General features: G+C 39.9%; 1 protein-coding gene across 24 annotated transcripts in view; it reads right to left on the reverse strand.

The window, feature by feature from the left end:
- The window catches only part of ptprda (protein tyrosine phosphatase receptor type Da), a 365,455-nt gene that overhangs the window by 54,848 nt on the left and 292,077 nt on the right, over window positions 1-18,530 (reverse strand). For all 24 annotated transcript variants that reach the window (XM_085806361.1, XM_085806355.1, XM_085806357.1 and 21 more), the window contains one exon: window positions 1,873-2,061. In XM_085806361.1, coding sequence (XP_085662487.1) covers window positions 1,873-2,061 — 189 coding nt within the window. The remainder of the gene's footprint in view (window positions 1-1,872; window positions 2,062-18,530) is intronic.

Consider the following 18,530-nt stretch of genomic DNA (forward strand, 5'->3'; position numbering starts at 1 on the left):
TAAGATTAGAAAGAAGAAGCATTAGTACGAGTAGATAGAGGCTGGGGGCTTTGGAAGAAGAATCAAATTAGATTTAACAGGGTACGTAAATAAAGGTACTAGAGGAAAGAGAAAGGAGAGAGAAAGAGAATAAGAACTTTTCTGTACTCTACTGGCAAGAAAGACAGGATTCATCATAGAAAAATCATAGGTCAGAGAGAAGAACTTGTACAGTGATGTACCACGGGGAAGTGCCATTTTGGAAGTGGCAATTGCTTCTGAAGACCATCTACTGGAGGGAAAGACTTTTGAGGACTTTGTGTGTGAGATTGAGAGCAGACTTGAGATTTCTTTGCTTGACCTGAGCTACCCCCCTCCCTAAAATTCTTGAAATTCCCAAACCTATGGTGCTGGTGTTAAAAGATTAAATAAGTAAGTGGTGGGTCAGTGAGTCAGTGAGTGAGTAACAGACATGTGAGAACCAGGTCAGTAGGCTATATGGCAATACTAAATAAAATAGGGATTTGTGATTATAATCTCTGGATAAAGGTGACACTGTAGCTCACTGGTAGGACAGTGGTGGGACAGTGGTGAGGGAAAAGTGTGTGTGCCTCAAGTAGTATCCCTGACACTAAACTATCTGTTAGTAAAATGCATGCCATGCATTTTAATATTTGTTGGAAACATGGAAATTAGTGGGGGGTGATGTGTGCTTTAGAGCTAAGCACTTACCAAAGGATTCTGTAGATTTAAAAATATAGAGAGAAGAAAGACAGCATAAGAATATGATTATATTAAGTAGTATATTAAGTAAGTTTAGTTAACAAAGTTTTGTTAATGCTCTACCAACTCTAGGTGAATCAAAGTCGCACATTAGAAATAAGGTTAATTCTACACAGTTCTGTTGAAAACAAGGCAGCAAGGAAGTAAGGTTAACAAGACGATTTACAAGGACAGCTGTGAAATCTGTGAACACAGGTGGTCAAACATACAAGACTTAGTAGTTGTTCTAATATGTCGCCGTTAGCTGGCACATAAAGCTGGAAAGCTATGCCTTATGTAACAGTTTTAGAAAGTAGAATAATCTCTCTTCGTATTGAGATATTGAAATCAAACTTGGGATATTCAGGCGAATGGATATATTAGGGTATGTCACAGGCAAATAAAAACAAAGATGGCATCTACACATTAAAGCAGGGGCTGTAAGTTCAAAGAATCAAGGGGTAAGGGAAAAGCCTTATGAGGTTGTACGCACTACTGTGGCTGATTAGTGTCCAGCATTAAAGTCTTCTTTAACCTAAAGAAAGCTCTTATACAAAGGAGTTTTAACAGATCCCTCTTTTGAAAGTAAAATTTCAACCAATGCACAAGATTGATGACTAATTTGCTTTTCCGCATGTCACCTATTTTAACATGTGCACTCCTTTGCAGATTCTGAATGAAGCCAAATGTTGAATATTAATTGTTAAAAAAACATAAGAAATGAAGAGAATGGATCCAAAAAATACTGCACCAATGCAGTGGAAAAGAAACCAACACAAAACAGCAAAAGAAGTCATTGTAAAAAGTCACAGCAGTGAGCAATGAGGGCAGAAGTTAGGGCAGAAGCCAGCAAACACAGAGGGGAAACAATCCCAACAGCCCATGACAACACTGGAAGACAAAGGGAGACGCACATACAGACAACACACACCGGGGTGTACAGAGCGTAGAGGACAGGAAATAGTAGAAACAATGCCATTACCTACAAAATTAAAAGCCAAATGAGAAGTTAAAATATGGGAGGAAGAAGAAGATGAAAGAACAGAGGAGACAACAGGGAGCAGATCAGATAGAGGAAGACAAGAGAGACGTCTCCCTTTTGTAATTAAGTTTTCAGCAGAGGAAACCTACCTGATCTGAGCTGTTTAATGCGTCCATTGTTGTTGGTGGTGTTGACAGGGAGGAAGTCTTTAAACCAGGAGATGTCTGGGTCTGGGTTGCCACTGGCAGCACAGAGCATGGTGGCAGTGCGCGTTCGCTCCACCACTTTCAATTGTGGGCCCATGTCTATGGTGGGGAAACCAGGGGGCAGCTGGTCCTCTGGAAATACATGAGACATTGTAGCAGAGTTAAGACTGGGCAAGTTAGTGTTCCTCCTCAAACCCTGAGTTAGTGAGGAGGGAGCCAATGGAACTCGTGCTAATCAAACAACAGAATTGCAGAAGGAGTGAAAGCTAAAGCAAACAGGAGAGAGACTGTATAATCTTTGACCATATGTAAGGATAAGTGTGGAACAGCAAAGAGAAATTAGAGTAGCAGAATGTTTTTGTTACACAATTAACTCTGTCAATAAATTCATTTTAAAGCCATTTTCATGTTTGAGAAATGATTTTCCCTCGGCACATTTGGTGTTGACAAGGACAAAATGAACAAAAAGTGAAAATGGACAAAAGCATTACAAAACATATGCCATGTGCTTTGAGTAATTAAAAGGAGAAGTTCGATATGCAGTGGTTTCAGAAAGCATTAACAGCCCTTCACTTTACTCTTTATTGTATTGTAGATTTAATTGTAAATAGCACTTTTGCCCATCGGCCTGCACTTAAGGACAATAATGACAAAATTAACAGAGTTCAAAACATATTTGAAAATATACTCAAAATAAAAAAAAAAACTGAAATATCTCATTTGCAGAAGTATTGCGACCCTTAATTTATTACTTTGTAGAACCCCCCTTGGCAGCAATTACAGCTTAGAGTATTCTTGGGAAGTCTCTACAAGCTTTGCACACCTGGATTTAAGCAGTTTATCCCATTCTTTCTGGCAGACTCTCTCAAGCTCCATCGCTCAGGAAGGGAAGTGTTTGTGAACTGTCATTTTGAGGTCTCTCCACAGATGTTCTGTGGGGTTTAAGTCTGGGCTTTGGATGGGCCACTCGAGGACAGACTGAGACTTGTACTGCCTCTCCAGTGTTGTCTTGACTGAATGCTACAGGTCATTATTATGCTGAAAGGTGAAGCCCTGCCAAGTCTGGAGCAGGGTTTCTCTATATTCTGTTGCATTCATCCTTCCCTCGTTTCTGAGAGATGGAAGTGCTGTTGAGAAGTATGATGTTTCCATCACAGTGCTTCAATGTGTTGGGCTGTTAGCCAGATAGTGCTTGGTGTTTGTAGTTCTACCCAAACAGTTAGGTTTTTGTTTAATCAGATCAAAGACTCCTTTTCCTCATGCGCTTATCATCATGACATTTGGAGATCTGTCTCATGCATTTTACTCAAGAGTGGTTTATGTCTAGACCTTCTACCACAAAAGCCTGATTGATGGAGAACTGCTGAGATGACCGTCCTTCATGCTTGGTTGACAGGTTCCTCCCTGTCTGCAGAAGCCATCTGATGTTCTATAAGCCTTCTTCTTCAACTCCCTAACCAAGGCCCATTGCTGCTACGGCCTGGCCAAGGCCCTTTGACCCGCTCCGTTTGGCAATACAGCCGACTCTAGGAAGAGTCCTCTAACTCCAAACTTTACTCTTTAGAATTATTGAGGCCACTGTGCTACGGGAACACTCAAAGCTTTACAAATGGTTTTATATCCTCACCCTGATCCTTGTCACAATTTTACTGTGGAGGTCTACAGTGAGTTTTTTTGGAGCTTGTTTTTTGTGCTGACAGGTGTGTGCCTTTTCATGCAAAGTGCATAGTCAACCTAATTTGTCACAGGTGGATTCAAATCAAGTTCTATTGACTCTTTCCAAAGACAGTTAAGGCTATCATTGACCACGGTGTAAATCGTCACAGTAGTTTTGTAAATGGGATTTTTTCCCCCATTACTGTTATAGCGCTATAATTTCAATATGAGGTCACTGTGTAGGCAAATATATATTGACAAAAACGGCATTCTTATATCTGTCCACCAATTGGGCAGGTTTGCTTAACTTGGCAATAAGACTAGCAGCTAGTATGGATTTAACAAACAAGCTATAAGTAATATCTGATTAAACTGCTTCAGAGCTGGTGGTAAGCTACAGTAGGTGCCACCATCTATTTCAAGTCTCTATGCTAAACTAAGCAAATTGTTACAGACAGATATGATAACAGTCGCCTTTTGATCTTCTTATCTAACTCATTGTAAGAAGGCAAATAAGCATATTTTTTCAAAATGTCAAATTCTCCCTTTCATAATAGAAAGTAGCTACACTGGCTACACGTGTATCCAGGAGAGGTGGGGCTTTGATGTTCTTTGATGATGGCAGGTGGCTTTGCTGTGTTGTATAAGCTGTCTTGTTCCTGCCTGTGTCTCAACTCACTGACTGAACAAGGGCGGGCTTAATCTTGCTGCCGTTTGAGATGTGAAAGAAGATAACTCGCATTGCTCTTTGCTCTAAATATGTTCTTTTAGCAAAACAAAGAAAATCAAAGCCCGGTGCAGCTTTGTCTGAAGCCCACCGCTCTGAACAGGAAGTATTTTTGGCTTGCAGTGAGCAATGATCTTTGAGAGGCTGCAGAGTCGAATATTCCACACACACCATATGAAGCACATATGCAAAATGTCTGCCTCTGTGCAACGTTAGCTAAGTGTTAATCTCCAAAACAAGACCTGCTTATTTTGAATGCCAATGCCGGTTTATGTGCACCTTTAAGTTTTCCTTCCCCTGCTGTGATATGGCTAATTAGTGTCTTCCGTTGCTCTTGTAAACGGCACCTTTTTGGAAACACTTTCTTCATTAAATTTTCATGAGGAGACATCAGTCTGGAAACAGCTTTGAGATGCCATAGCCTGCACACAGCCAAACGACAATCGTGGCCACCTTCCAACAACGCTTTTGGCTATCTGGCATGGGAAGCCACCTCAATGGGTAAATCTTCTCAGAAATAGACTGTAATACAAATGAGTGACTTCAGACTGAACTGCAAAAACTTTCTAATGCAACTCTGTCCCTGTCTGAAGTAAAGTTTTTTGACAGTGATGGAAGTGTATTGTTTGTGGCATGTTTTCAAACAGCCAATCACACAGAAACATTATCTTATTTTTTTTTTTACAAATTGCTTCGATGAGTTCCAATCCTCTATAATAGACGATTTCAACGCTAGTCATTTTCTGGGCAGGTGCGTGTTGTTACTTACATCATCTTGGCCCGTGCTTCCTTGAACACTTAATCACTAAGTCCTTGAAATTATTGGCAATATATTATGTATGCTATAGTTATTCCTTTCAGTGGCCATTAAGGTAATGAGAGATGCTCTCTCTTTACTCATGCTTAAAGTTGGTGCCTGGCACTATGTTTGCCTGTTGTAAAATTGATGTGCTGCTCATTAAAACAATAACTACTTAGTGATTTGACCTCAGTCACACAGTGGCCATATTTAAAGTAGAAGAGTTAAGTAGGAGGAACGTATTCTCACCACTCCGGTTTGTGGATGTGGTGATACAGTGTATTCTTTTAATGTTGGATATTAATTTAACAGGCTTCAAGAAAAGATAGGTATACATATTCAGGATGGAATCTGTTTATAAAGTGCAAATGAGCACACAAAAGTGTACTGTATTCATCCTTCACATGAAAATGAATACCCATTACTGTGTTCCCCGCATTTATAATTAACAGTATTTTGAAGAGTGCTCAGATATTCACGCATACATGATGTGAAACATTTTTCATGTACTGACAAAGCACATTACACAGAGGGGGACACACTACTGTATATGAAGAACACTGCATGAAAAGAAGGAGAATAAAGGTTGACTTGTAACCACCTGTCTTTTTATAAAAGCACCACATTAGCAACTATCAAGAAATGAGGGAACATTCTAATGTGAGGGACTTCACTTTCAAAGGTGCTCATTCAAATGGAGAAAGACAGGGAGGAGGAGAAAGGAATTAATCGTACAAGGTAGCTCCTGTCCAAGCTCCCTTCAGCCTGTTCAAGGTCGAACAGACAATTAGTCGATTCTACAGTGAGTCAAAAGTATACCTGATCAAACACAATAGCCAGCAGCAAGCCTAGGAGCAGGGATGTGTGTTGAATATAGTAATTGGATGTGACAATCCATGCAGACTAAAAAGCAACCCCTGTGAAATTGCAATGCATTGTAAAACAAAGTGCTTAAGAGATCATAATTTAGCTCTTTAAATTAAGAATTGTTCTCATTCTGCAATATAACATGTCTGTGTTTATTCAGCTCGGAGGAGAAAAGAGGAGGGTGCACGACAACATTCATTTTAAAAAGTAAATGTTGAAGCTTTGGTCAACGTGATAGCTTTTCAAAATCCTGATCCTGTGTAATGTTTGGCCAGTAATCCCATAGTATTTCTGTCTGATTTACATAAACTACAGTATGATTCACTAAAATTGTGAGAAACATAAAAAATGAGGATGGGTCAAGTGTACAAAGGGCACTTTAACCAAACCCATCTTCCCCCTCCAGTAGAATGCGTTACAATGATACTAGTCCGTAATTCCAGTGCAGGCAGCTGATAGGACTCCAGGCAGTGCATTTAAAATTAATGATCTGTTCCAAAGGTTTCTGGCCTTTTGATGCATTCTTGCTTAGCCCAGAAATGAAATTTATAGCTGCTTACAGATGAAGCACTCATGCTCATCGAGAATGGCCACAATGTCATGACATCAACTGTGAGATATCTAAAAACTTTTCTTTTCTACAACAAGAATCAAGAATCCCACCACCACCACCACTCCCCCAAAAAATAATAAACACATGCACTTCCCAAGCTTCTTACAACTTGACATCAAGAATCCGCCCACCCCCCAAAAAAGGAATGAACACATGTACTTCCCAAACTTCTTGGAACCCTCAGCTAAAACCTAATTTACCACTAGAAACTGAATTACCGCTGTGATAATAAATTGAGGAGGGGAATTCAACACATTTGCTAGCTTGTGCTGTGATTAACAGCTCACGTCAACTGAGCTGCTGCAGCATTTTCCTTACAAGAGACCAAGATTAAATCAGATTAATCACCGTTTAATTGGCGCCACAACATGTTTGTGGTACATTTTTGGAGAAGTTTGGTTATTGACAAACTGCTACAAGTAGAGAATGAAATAATTAATCAACACATTTTTCCTATGTGCTATGTCTGCAGGTCCAAATAGTCATGAGTGCGGTTTTTTACTTGTGGTTACATAAATCATCAGCAAGGCAGTAATTCATTACTCTGAGCAGCATTGTAACAGGACGGGAAATTGGAAAAGTTTGGTGTGCTTGTTGTGCACTGTGTATGCGTTATTGCGTAATTGCGGATTAATATCATCTACTGTATGTTGTATCAATGTTCCCATGGGTCCTTGATATACTGAAAAAAAAATTGTTTTACATTTTTTTTTATGGATATACATATAGTAGTGTCATTCAAAGTGATTCAATGTATAAATTTTCCTTCAACTCAGAAACAAGTCCTTTTATGTCCTACAACTTACACAATACTGTACTATGATGTTTTCCTGTACCACTGGCGAGAGGCAACAGACCACAGTATGCCATCACTGTAATTCTTTGAATTTCTGTATAGCCTGTTAGTTCTTCAATGTGTTGTGGTGGTGACAGTGATCAAGCTCTAGCTGCATCTCAGTCTATGCCATATTGGGTCCTTGAATTGAACAGATTGGGCCTCGAAAAAACTCAAATTTGATGTTTTAAAATGGTTTGGGAACTCAGGTTGTATGCCAAGCTACACTGTGTAACATCTGAAAGTCAAAGCTAAAAGCTGAAAGGTGGAATTAAAAAAAGAAAAAAAAAGAAAAGCTTGTACAGATTTCCGGCACTTCCTTATTCCACCTCGCTGAGAACTGCAATCTCAAGGACAGTCTAAGACAAGGGCAGTTTCTGCTTTACAGACCCATACTGTATATTCAACAATGGATCTACACATTAAATGGGATGGAAGGGAGAGAAATGCTGAAGTCACCTTCTAGAGAAGTGCTGAGCACTGGTGCTTGATATAAAAAGACTCCCAATGACAATTTGCACACATTAGCCACTACCAGGCTATCAGGCTGTATGAGTGTGTGGTGCCAAGTATGGGAGGGGTATAAAAAGGACATTGGCTCAAAAAGTACCCGAGTGAGCAGATTTTAGCTGGAGACATAAGGCCACTGGATGTAAACTCAACCCATTAGCAGATTATATCTATTGATCATTCATACAAAATATGAGCAAGAGGGAAATCACATTTGCTGTGTGTGATGGTGGCCATTTCACTCCCTAAAATGTTGCTTAAATGCAGCATAAATTCAGCACAATTTGTCGTCATACTGCAGTCACTGCCAGTACACACACACACACACACATTCACGCTCTCTGTTCAAAGTGAATTTCTCACCTGCTGTTGTGGAGTGATTTAGGCAAGAAACTCAAGTGATGTCCTCCTTGTTTAGGTTCTAATTAAATAAGGCTAATTGAGTCTCAACAGATAAAGGTACATTCAGCTGTGAACAGTTAGTGTTTACATTTTTTGCTCAGTTCGTGCTGCAGCAAGGCACTTGTGTGTATGTAGTAAGAGATGTTGTTTACAAGGTATTACAGGCCTAATGCAGTTACATCTATGGAGAGCAATTCATTAGAGAGATAGAGATGTCAGACGGTAAACTTAAAGCCAGGCTATTAGCTTGAGTTTGACTTGTGCTCAAATGTAGACGGCTGTGTGATAGTGGCTTCCCACATCCACATTAAGGGGAGACACTACAGGTGAATCGTGGAAAAAACAAACAAACAGATATCACCATGAAACTTCTCAAGTTTATCACTTACATTAAGACAAATATTTTTTGTATTACAAGTTTTGTAAAATTGTATGTTTAAATATGTAAATGAGGCAATATCTAATGAAATATGCGCTATTTTTGCATACATTTCCAGAACTGAAATCTGAACAATGGATAAAGCCCCTTTTAAAAATGTTGTTTTATTTTGTTGACATATTAGAGTCAGAAGTTTTTACAGAGGGGATTTTGGATATCTCTTTTTATCACTTTTATCAATGAGAAAATACTCTCACCAGCCCTAAAAAATCCAATTTTGCCACGTTTTTAGGAATAAAATGTTGTATAAATCAGGCTTTGAATAATATATCAACAATCCCCTCTGTAAAAAACCTTCAGAATATAGACAGGAATAAAACTGTAAGGTTTGGTGTCTCTAAGTGCTGCTGAAGTGGAGATTTCTTGCTCAGAGTCTGAGGAAAAACTCATTTTGAGAAAACAGCCTTTAAAGACTTGTACTGTAACATTCCATAGATTGTTAATGTAAATCGTACTTTTACGATTGGTTGCAGATACAAAGGAAACAACAATTTTTGGAGCCTATAATTGTTCAGGAGAGAAAAAGCTTTACAATGATACCTGACAACAGGCACAGCACAATATGTCACAATGCTAACTTTAAAGAGCCAAATCTCAAAATTGATCAGTGCATGAAACAGTGTTTTTGCCTCTAGTGTCTGTTTGTTTCTCTTGCATGGCACCTACACATGGTCAACAGAAACATGAACATGCCCTTTCTATCACTTTTCTGTTTGTGGAATGATAAACTGAACAGTACACACACAGCAGAGCTTTTCTACAGAGCTTTTTTTTTTTTTTGCAGTGAGATGTTGTTGCCAGATATTGATACTGTTAACACTGTAAGTAGTTAAGCCACCAGCTTTAAAGGTTTAAGTAGAGTGGGTTTGACAGCTTGTCTATAATATATATGCTAATATTTTCAAAGTGGGCCTGGTAATATCGGAAAAATAATGACACTCTTCAGTAGGAATTTAACACAAAGGAATCATAATGGTCAGGGCACCAAGTGTAAATCTCATTGATTAGGAGATGCTGGTTTATGTCACTGAAATCACATTTGGTTTCTACATTATTCAGTAACTACAAAAAAAATTGGAGAGGAAAATGAACATTTTGTTGCACCGGACTTTCCAAGTGAAGCCATAAAAACATAAACCTTTCCGGTCACATTCTGGCTTAAATTCTGTGGTTGCTGCACAAGGATTGGATTTGGTTTGACCCTTTTCTTCCAAGCGGAACAAGGCTTTTCACCCTGCGGTTGAGGTTATTCTTTTGGGAAAATCCCTGCAGGCCATAATAAGATATATTTGTTGGACGTATTTGAGTGGATACAATCTCTTCAAAGAGGCTGTCACAGGTCACTTGCGGTGGCAGCGTAGTGGAGAAAAGTGTGTGTCAAGACGTATTGTTGTTTGAGAATCCCCTCCCCAGCCAAAGACCCTGGATTAAGGAAGTGTGGGAATTTTAGGGCCGACATCTTCAAGTATGACACTCTTACATCTTACACTCCTTTTTCCTCTGCGTTTAAGATTATTTTTGGCCAGTTAAGGAATCAATCTGATTCTCACAACTCCTCCCCAGATAAGATTTCAGCCGGCACAAAAAAATCGAGCTGCAAAACATTACCCACGTAGTGTGACAGTATGTTCTTATTTTTCTCCACAGCCTGAGCCAAAGCCATTTTTTCCCACCACACCATAGCATATAATTCAAAGTTGAGGGACACTGATTAAAGCGCTTCTTCCCATGCTCAAATATCCAGCATAAGTGAGAAATAAGATAGGGGAATTTAGCAGAGTTAGGCTTGCTAATCATGTTAATCAAACAGCACTGTTACTGCTCACAAGGACAGCATTTGGAATCGACTTGTTTCATGGCTCTGCTAATGCATTGTCTGGCCTAGACTAAACTAGGACTGAGTGTTTGATGAAGTAGTAAGAGGTGATTAATGGGGAAAATATTAACATTTTCATGGCTACAATGTAAGGTGAAAGATGAAAGACTGGATGGGGTACTGTACACACCACATATACATGCTCATAAACAGTCTGTAATGAGTTCTTTTGTGTCTTCATGAACATTTGTTCTTTGTGGCAAAAAAAAATGTCTTGTTTTTTTTCTTTTTCAGAAGGAGTTTGTTGATTTGGAACACATTAGCACGGAAACATTGTCCAGTGTAATTTGTTTACAGTTTTCAAAAAATTTGCTGCGAGCCGAGTTAATACATCCGTTCAGAGACGACCTGAATCCTCTTCAACAAAATGTTCTGTTCGGCTCCTGTTCAACTGACGTATTCATTTTTTTTTTCCTTTGGCATGGGAGAGGGAACAGTTAATTATGCTTTTGTTTTCACACAAACAAAATTACTCAACCAAACGTAAGAGCTCTTGATTAACAAAGGCAGGCAGTAATTCCATTTTGTGCCAACTCTATGACGGCATCTGTTCTATTTTTCCTCTTTCCCTCTCTCTAACGTTTTGCCACTTTCACCCACTCTACTTACAAGGTCTGCCTTACGATGTGGTAAAAAGGTGTACTTTTACAATCTAGCAACCTGTGATTGACGGGTTTTAAATCTGAGCCCACCCTTTGCTTTATCAGCTACCTGCAGCTTGGTTAAACTATCTCTAACTTGGGCACAGACTGAGTTGCTTTACTCAACACTCCATCCATCATTCTGCCCATAAACTTGAGCAGAGGTGAAACTTGCCCCCACAGTAATTTTTGACCATGGGAACATTTTAATATTTTGTTTTATGTACCTTGTATTTTTCAAACATTTCACGATTTTGATTTAATTTACTGCAAAATTACTATTTTAGTAAGATTGTTATATTCATTTCACTCCTAGTTGATACTGTTTTCCACAGATGCCGCCTTTAGACCCAGACCTGGATTTGATGCAAGGTGTTTTTTTTGTTTTATAGCCTAACTACACACATGCCTGGACATTGATGGGTGCATATAAATGTCTCAGCAGTGCCTTGGGCCAAATACTTGGAATAGTTAAAATGCAAGTGAAAGGGCTGACCCTGAACATTAAGAGCGTGAGGTATCATCCGTGATTGGCAAGTAAAGCCATAGATTAAGAGAGCATCAAGCACACAGAGTGCATTAGCACTGTGCATCGCTGCTGAGTAAAAAAAAAAAAGACAGATAGAGATGTCTGAATTTTCTCTAAATGCCCTCAGAGAATCCAAACCCTGTATTTATCCCATTGATACATCCCAGTGCTGTTTGGCACATATGTTGTCCAGTCTAAATAAGATTAGGTTTTCCCCTAGAGCTTCCTTTGAGCCAGATTTCCTAAATAAGCCTCCTGGCACCTGCAATGGGTAGATATTGCTTAAGTAATCCAATAATGGAAAACAAAATGCACCGCACTTCTGTCTAATAAAGCACACAGTAGTGCGTGGTGTATATAACCTTCCTGAGTTGTTTTTAAGGCTTCACAGACTAGTGAACTCCGAGTCAACCCTCAAATTGGTTTACAATGTGGCATGTATGTAGACTGATATCTGGGTTTTTTGTGATTTCCCAGACTGGAAAAGACTCCTGACGAGCTCAAATGTAAAAGTACCTCCCAATTATATGCCTGGGGCCACAGGTCTTTATGTTCCGAAGCCTTAAACGAACTGTGATGAGAAAATCAGGTTCAGGTTTACACATGTGTCTGTACAGGACTTGAAGGTCAGAACTAATCCAGTTGTATTGAGCCAAGTGAGTTTACATTTGTTCAGAAGGGCCTTGATCTATTTATCTCCACTAGAGATGCAAATTTATATTTCAATCTTCATAGTAAAATCAGTGAAGTGGTTAAAAGGCGTCTCTCCTAATGTCGTGTGAGTGTCTGCAAATGCACTGTAAAAAAAAAAGTGTTTACAAGCCACCTTGTGGAACTGAGGTTGTGTGATTTTAGGTTAAAAAAACTACAAGGAAAACTTACATCAAGGCTGTTCAAATGACTGCAACTCAGTTTACTATCTCTAGGGCTTTCAGAAAACTAGAACATCAGTGACATTTTTTACTAATGTGGTCCTGTAAACAGCTCTGAGAGCAGTGGAAAATATGTCACTTTAGTAAAACTAAACAAGTTTGCTGCTGGGTCGAGGAAAATATGTTTCACTTTAGTTCACTAATTGATTCTACAGGTATAGAGCTTGCTAATGAATATTACTGTGAATGTGCTACAGTTGGCTCAAACAGCTAATTCCAATTTGCTGTAATAGAGTTTTAAGAGGAGCAGGCACACTCCAACACAAAGTGGCATTAAGTCTTCCTATCTTGGTGCCTCTAAAAGGTAGTTCAGTAATTTGCTGAACAAATGCAGTCTCTTTGAGAAAACTCCTAAAACCTGAGGGCAGACAACGAGGGACCATCTAGTATCCACTAAAATTTTATTTTACCCTCGCTGCCCGAAGGAGCGAAATAGGAATGGACTGTGAAATACTATCCAGTGTGTTCCTTTCTGAGATGATGAACGTCGCAACGAAATATAGGAGGGGGAAGGTGAAGGTGCAGAAAACTCTCTTAACCCAAGGTTCACAGCACTCTGTCTCAGTGAAAAATAGCATCTTGTCCCCCTTTGCCCTGTGCTGATTGTTTCTCCCATAAATCCCCCTTTGAGATTGTATAATTAATTGAATGCTGCTTATTTGTCATTAACAACCCTCGCCTAATGCCTGAGATTATGAGGAAAGCATTGTAGAATCAATCTATTAATCATCAGGCCTCTTTTTCCCCTAGAAAAACCTTCACAGATGAACAATCTGAGCCGTTTCTCATTCTGAGTGACACTGGAGAACTAGTTGTGAAACTCTTAAGTCAACATACCGCTGTCATGGTATAGTATTTCATAAGACTTCTTCCCGAACACTTAAAACCACGAAAGGAGTAAAACAACAAGCATTTCTTCAGTGGATAAGACAGTGCTTCATGGAGTAGTGAAAATAAGCACGTTCACCATGAGAGACAGAAAGCACACCTGCAATTTTCATGTTTCGCTACAAAGGGAGTAACCATATTGTTGACATTCTCAGGCTGCTTTTGAGATTGATTTCTGAGTGTCCACTACTCCCTTGAAGACTGTGGTGGAAAGACCTACATTTAAGTCGAGGGAGATTCCAGTTGGTTAGAATTTTGTGAGAATTTGATTTGAAAAAAGTGTTGTGGAAAGTGCATCCTGCTCACAAATGGCTGGAGTTGTGCGTTAAAAAAGACTCCGCCTTGTGTTCCTCAAAGCACCGCGATCCCCTACAGACATTTTTTTTATGGCCGTTGCTGCTGGGGGCAGATTGGATCAGCCAAGCAGAGGGCATGCAACAGAGATGTACGCCACTTCTGGCAAGGCACCCCGACTCTCCCTAGGCCCCATGTCATTCATAAACATGACGGATTAGCTGTGATATTCCTCCATTTACAACATAAGCGAAGGGAGTGGGAGGAAGAGAATGAAAGCAGAGAGAGAGTGTTAGTGTCGGATGCCCCTTAGGGGTAGTGCTAAAATGGATGGGTAAAGAGGGAGATGAAAAGGAGAGATGAAGCAGGAAGGGCGGAGAGTGGGCCTTTCTGTAAAGGCCTGGCTGGGCAGGCAGAAAGCCAGGCACAAAGCTCCATTTACGCTCAGATGCCCCCCCATCCCACCCCCCACCCCTTGTTGCTTTACAGGCTACATGTCAGCTCAGCCAGATGTACTGTTCTGAGTAAAGATCACCTACAGGGGAGGTGGAGAGGGAGAGATTTCAAGACCTCTTCCACCTCCAATCATGTCTCTCCGCCACACTGCCGTTGTCTATTGCGTTTGCCTTACTCACCGACTTCATCTGCCTGCATCCGGTCACGCCTCATCTGAGACTTAAAAAGATGCTTGATGTTAAAGACTCTCCCTCGATCTGTCTTTGTCTCTCTCCCGCATTTTTCCCTTCTGTCCCTCACCCTCCCTCTTCAGGATTTCACTTTGCATATTCCATTTGCTGGTTGTTACCTTGAGCAATGATTCCATTTACTTCCGAAAACAGTGTCCCATTTATTTAGAGTTGGGGAAGGAAGAGGGAGAGAAAAAAAAAAAAAAAAAACTTCTGCTCTTGTCTCCTTATCTGCCATCAGCATTTTTTTCCTGTTATTATTAGGAATATTCAAAGGAGGAGGGAAAAAACTAGTTGACGACGCTTTGAGCTATTTGCCAAACACAAAGCTAACATGGATGCCGCTTATTCTCCACAAAATGCACCTTAGAAAGCCTCTTCTTCCTCCTCTTCCTTTTTTAATTTTTGTTTTGTATTTTTTCATGTTTTTCTTAACAGTCCATCAACCCTTATCTGATTCTCCTGAGTGCATTAAGCATTCACAAATAAAGAGGACATGGCAGGGAATATACAAACAACAACACGCTTCTCCTCAGAGACGCCTCCATTCTCACCGACACTCCCGTCACGTTGAAGCATATACTGTCAGACATCTGTTCTCTTTTCATACTTCAGACTTATTCTGTGTCTATTTACACTCTTAACGCCCACATGGGATGACTCTATGACGCTTGGCGTTTCAAAGTTTAATGAAGTATATGTGTGTGTTTCTTGAACTTGTCATTCTCGTTATGTTTTTCAGTGTAAAAATTCTACAATTAAGGTGGATTCATTGTTTTCTCCGTGCAGGGGCAGCAGCTGACAGAGGCCAAGACCAGAAGCAGGACCCTGCAGGGGCTCAAGAGAGTATCAGCAACCAGGTGAGTCTTTCTACCAGACAGAAGGCAAAACTGTGCGACACTGAGCTGCTTCATTAACCTTTATGTACTATACATTCAGAGGCATGCAGGTCAGGCTTTTTCCAATATTTTGGTGTGGATTGTCATGCGAGGAAAATCTGTGAAATCTGTGTTGGCAGTATTAGAAAAAAAAAAAAAAAAAAAACTTAAAGGGATAGTAGCATTTTTTTTAAAAGTGGGGTTGTATGATCTACAAATAGCCCCTAAGTACTTTAATTGCAGTAGAAGACTCTCTACACTCCTCCCGTTAGCCACCTCACATATCCCTCCGCCCAGGGTTAGCGCCCGCCGATCAGCAGTTGGTTAGCTCCAAATAAAAACTGTGTTTTTCCTGCATTTTGAGGGGCTGGAAAAAAATATATTTCAGCGAACAATGGAACTGTGTATTTTTTTTCAGGTAAAACCTCTTTTAGGCCGCGAAAATAGGCCGTTTCTTTGGGTCTGTTCACAACACTGTACGTATGTTGTAAATCTCTGGGCAGGGCTATGGGCTGGCGTTGCTAACGGGAGGAGTGCAGAGAGTCTTCTACTGCAATTAAAGTACTTAGGGGCTATTTGTAGATCATACAACCCCACTTTAAAAAAAATGCTACTATCCCTTTAATGCAACGGCTTGTGCGTGAGGAGGTGTGTAATATTTCATGTTGAAGAAAACATCCTATCAGCTGTCCTAGAGGGCTCACACAAAATCCTCTGAGCTTTAATCACTGGTTGCTTTTTGTGCATGACCGTGCCTTATATCTTTATGGGTCATGACTCAGGTCTTCTCCATTTGATCATGGTATCATCGGACTCAGACAAGTACTCAAGGAGACGTGCCGTATGAATGTCTGAGGAAACCGCCTTCATACAAGTTAGCGTTTTTCCCTGAGAAAAGCAAAACCTAGCGCCAGCCACTTCAATAATTCACATAGCTAAAAGCTCGCTACAGGAGAGGGGACTATGGAGATTATTCATGCTCGCCAACATCTTGCGCAAAGGACCTCGTGGCTTTCAAAGAGCCCTAATGGAAAACGGGGGTTATATCAGGCTTTTCAAATTTAGCAGACAGGCATCTTACCCAAAAGTGAGTGTGGGTGACGGTGGGTGGGTGTCGCAGCGCGCAGTGGGTGGCTTCGTTTTTATCATGGAAATTACTATATTGAGCCTATGTGACAGCTGCTTTAAAGCTGATGAAACTTGTGATGAGAGGATGTAAGGTTTTGTGCCCCTCTTCCCTTCATACAGCCATATAACATCTAATTATCCACTGAACTCATCCTTGCTGTACTGAATGTAATAATGTATAGACAACTAATTACACCCCAAAAATCAATTCTTGCCACATAGTTTTTTTTTTTTCTCAGTCCAAAGTTGTTTGGTTGTAATTAGCGAGCAGCCGTACCCAGCTTGAAAAGTTTCTCAAGATCATTAGATGCATTAGGGATGACCCTGCAGTACCCAATTAATCTAGTAGAAAATGACTTGAGTGCAGCTAAGATCAAAGCTACTAACATTAGCACCCCTCGACTATACCTGGCTCAGACTTATACTCTCCTCATTTTATGACCTTACGTCCCATCAAGCCTGGCAAATGGAAGACTCCTTAATAGAAAATTGCTACTGTATGGTGCATGATGCACTGAGCGCTGACTCATGTGATACTTATTAAGCTGAATGAAAACTAAAAATAAACAATGGATAAAAGGTTTAATTTTGACTTTTGACTGGCTCAAAATAACGTAGAGAAAGCAAGCTACCATGATGAACGAACACAGTGAACTTTAGATGCAGGTTGGCATTACAGTTGTGAGTGTATTTGCATGCCGATGGTTGAATTATTACAGACTCACTGCTAGTGCTGCGGTAGAGCTAGTCGTGTTTACTCTTTCATAGCAAACAATGTATTCAGCGACAAATTACTAAATGATATTTGCCATGTATGTATTTGTGCATTTTTACATGATGAGGGCAAAGATTTAGATAGGCATGAAAATACAGTATATTCCTACCTGTCTTTACCATACTCTGCTGTTTACCTCTAGACAATGTGAGAAACAATTTGCATTTTAAAATCACTGAGCACCTAATTACGCCGGCAGCACTGTGGGGTCACAGTGGAGAACAACGGCATGTAAGACCAGTGAAGGGAAATAAACACACACCTCATTTGTCTGAATCAATAATTATTAATTGAGGAGGCTGTGTTTACTTTTATTAAAACAAATACAGAGCCACAGCATGTAAAGTGTTATCTATCATGTTCAGAGTGCAGTCCAAGTGTCTTTGTGGCTCCAGCAGATGTTTCTCACACGCTATGCAGACTTTACAGTCCACCATCCATCTTGTTGTCAGCGGTTTTGTCTTAAATCACCCTGCATGCTATACAGATACTGATAGAAGTGGGTGTGTGGTCGTTTGTGTTTCCTTTTTTTTTTTTTTTTACTTTTACTTTTTTCATTTTGGAGAAGAAATCAGTTTCTGAAAGGACAGTCAATTCCATCTTTTTAATTACAATAATGAATAACTTGTCATCATGTGCTTCATTTTGGTGACGTATTGAGAGAATGAAGTTGGGAATTGAGGGGAGAGTTGCATCAAGCCAAGCAATAATTCTGCCCATGAATATTTTATGAAACATCTAAGGAAATAATTGATAGTCTGTGAAGGTGGCTGCCGTCAGTCACTGTTTGTCCTGGCGTGCTGCAGTGAGATGTCAGTTTCTGACAAAAATGTGCTGCAAAGAACACTTAATGACTGCTTCTTCACATGCGGTTTTCTTTTACTGACACGGGAAGACAAGTTTGATAGTCCTAGATATTGTAAAAGGATAAATCAGTACCAATCACGCCTCATAGGGAACCAGACATTTCAGTTATACAATTCCTTTAGACATAAAAAAAAATACTGTTTCAAGAAGTTAAGAGTCTCCGTTTTGTGTTTGCGAAAAGAGTTAAGCTCTTACAGTGAGTCAGCATGTTTCTACGGCACCATTTCTTTGAGGAAAAAATGTATTTTTCTAACAAAAT

This window comes from Trachurus japonicus, chromosome 18 (genome assembly GCF_045865225.1).
Source record: "Trachurus japonicus isolate A0001 chromosome 18, Traja_1.0".
Classification (NCBI taxonomy): domain Eukaryota; kingdom Metazoa; phylum Chordata; class Actinopteri; order Carangiformes; family Carangidae; genus Trachurus; species Trachurus japonicus.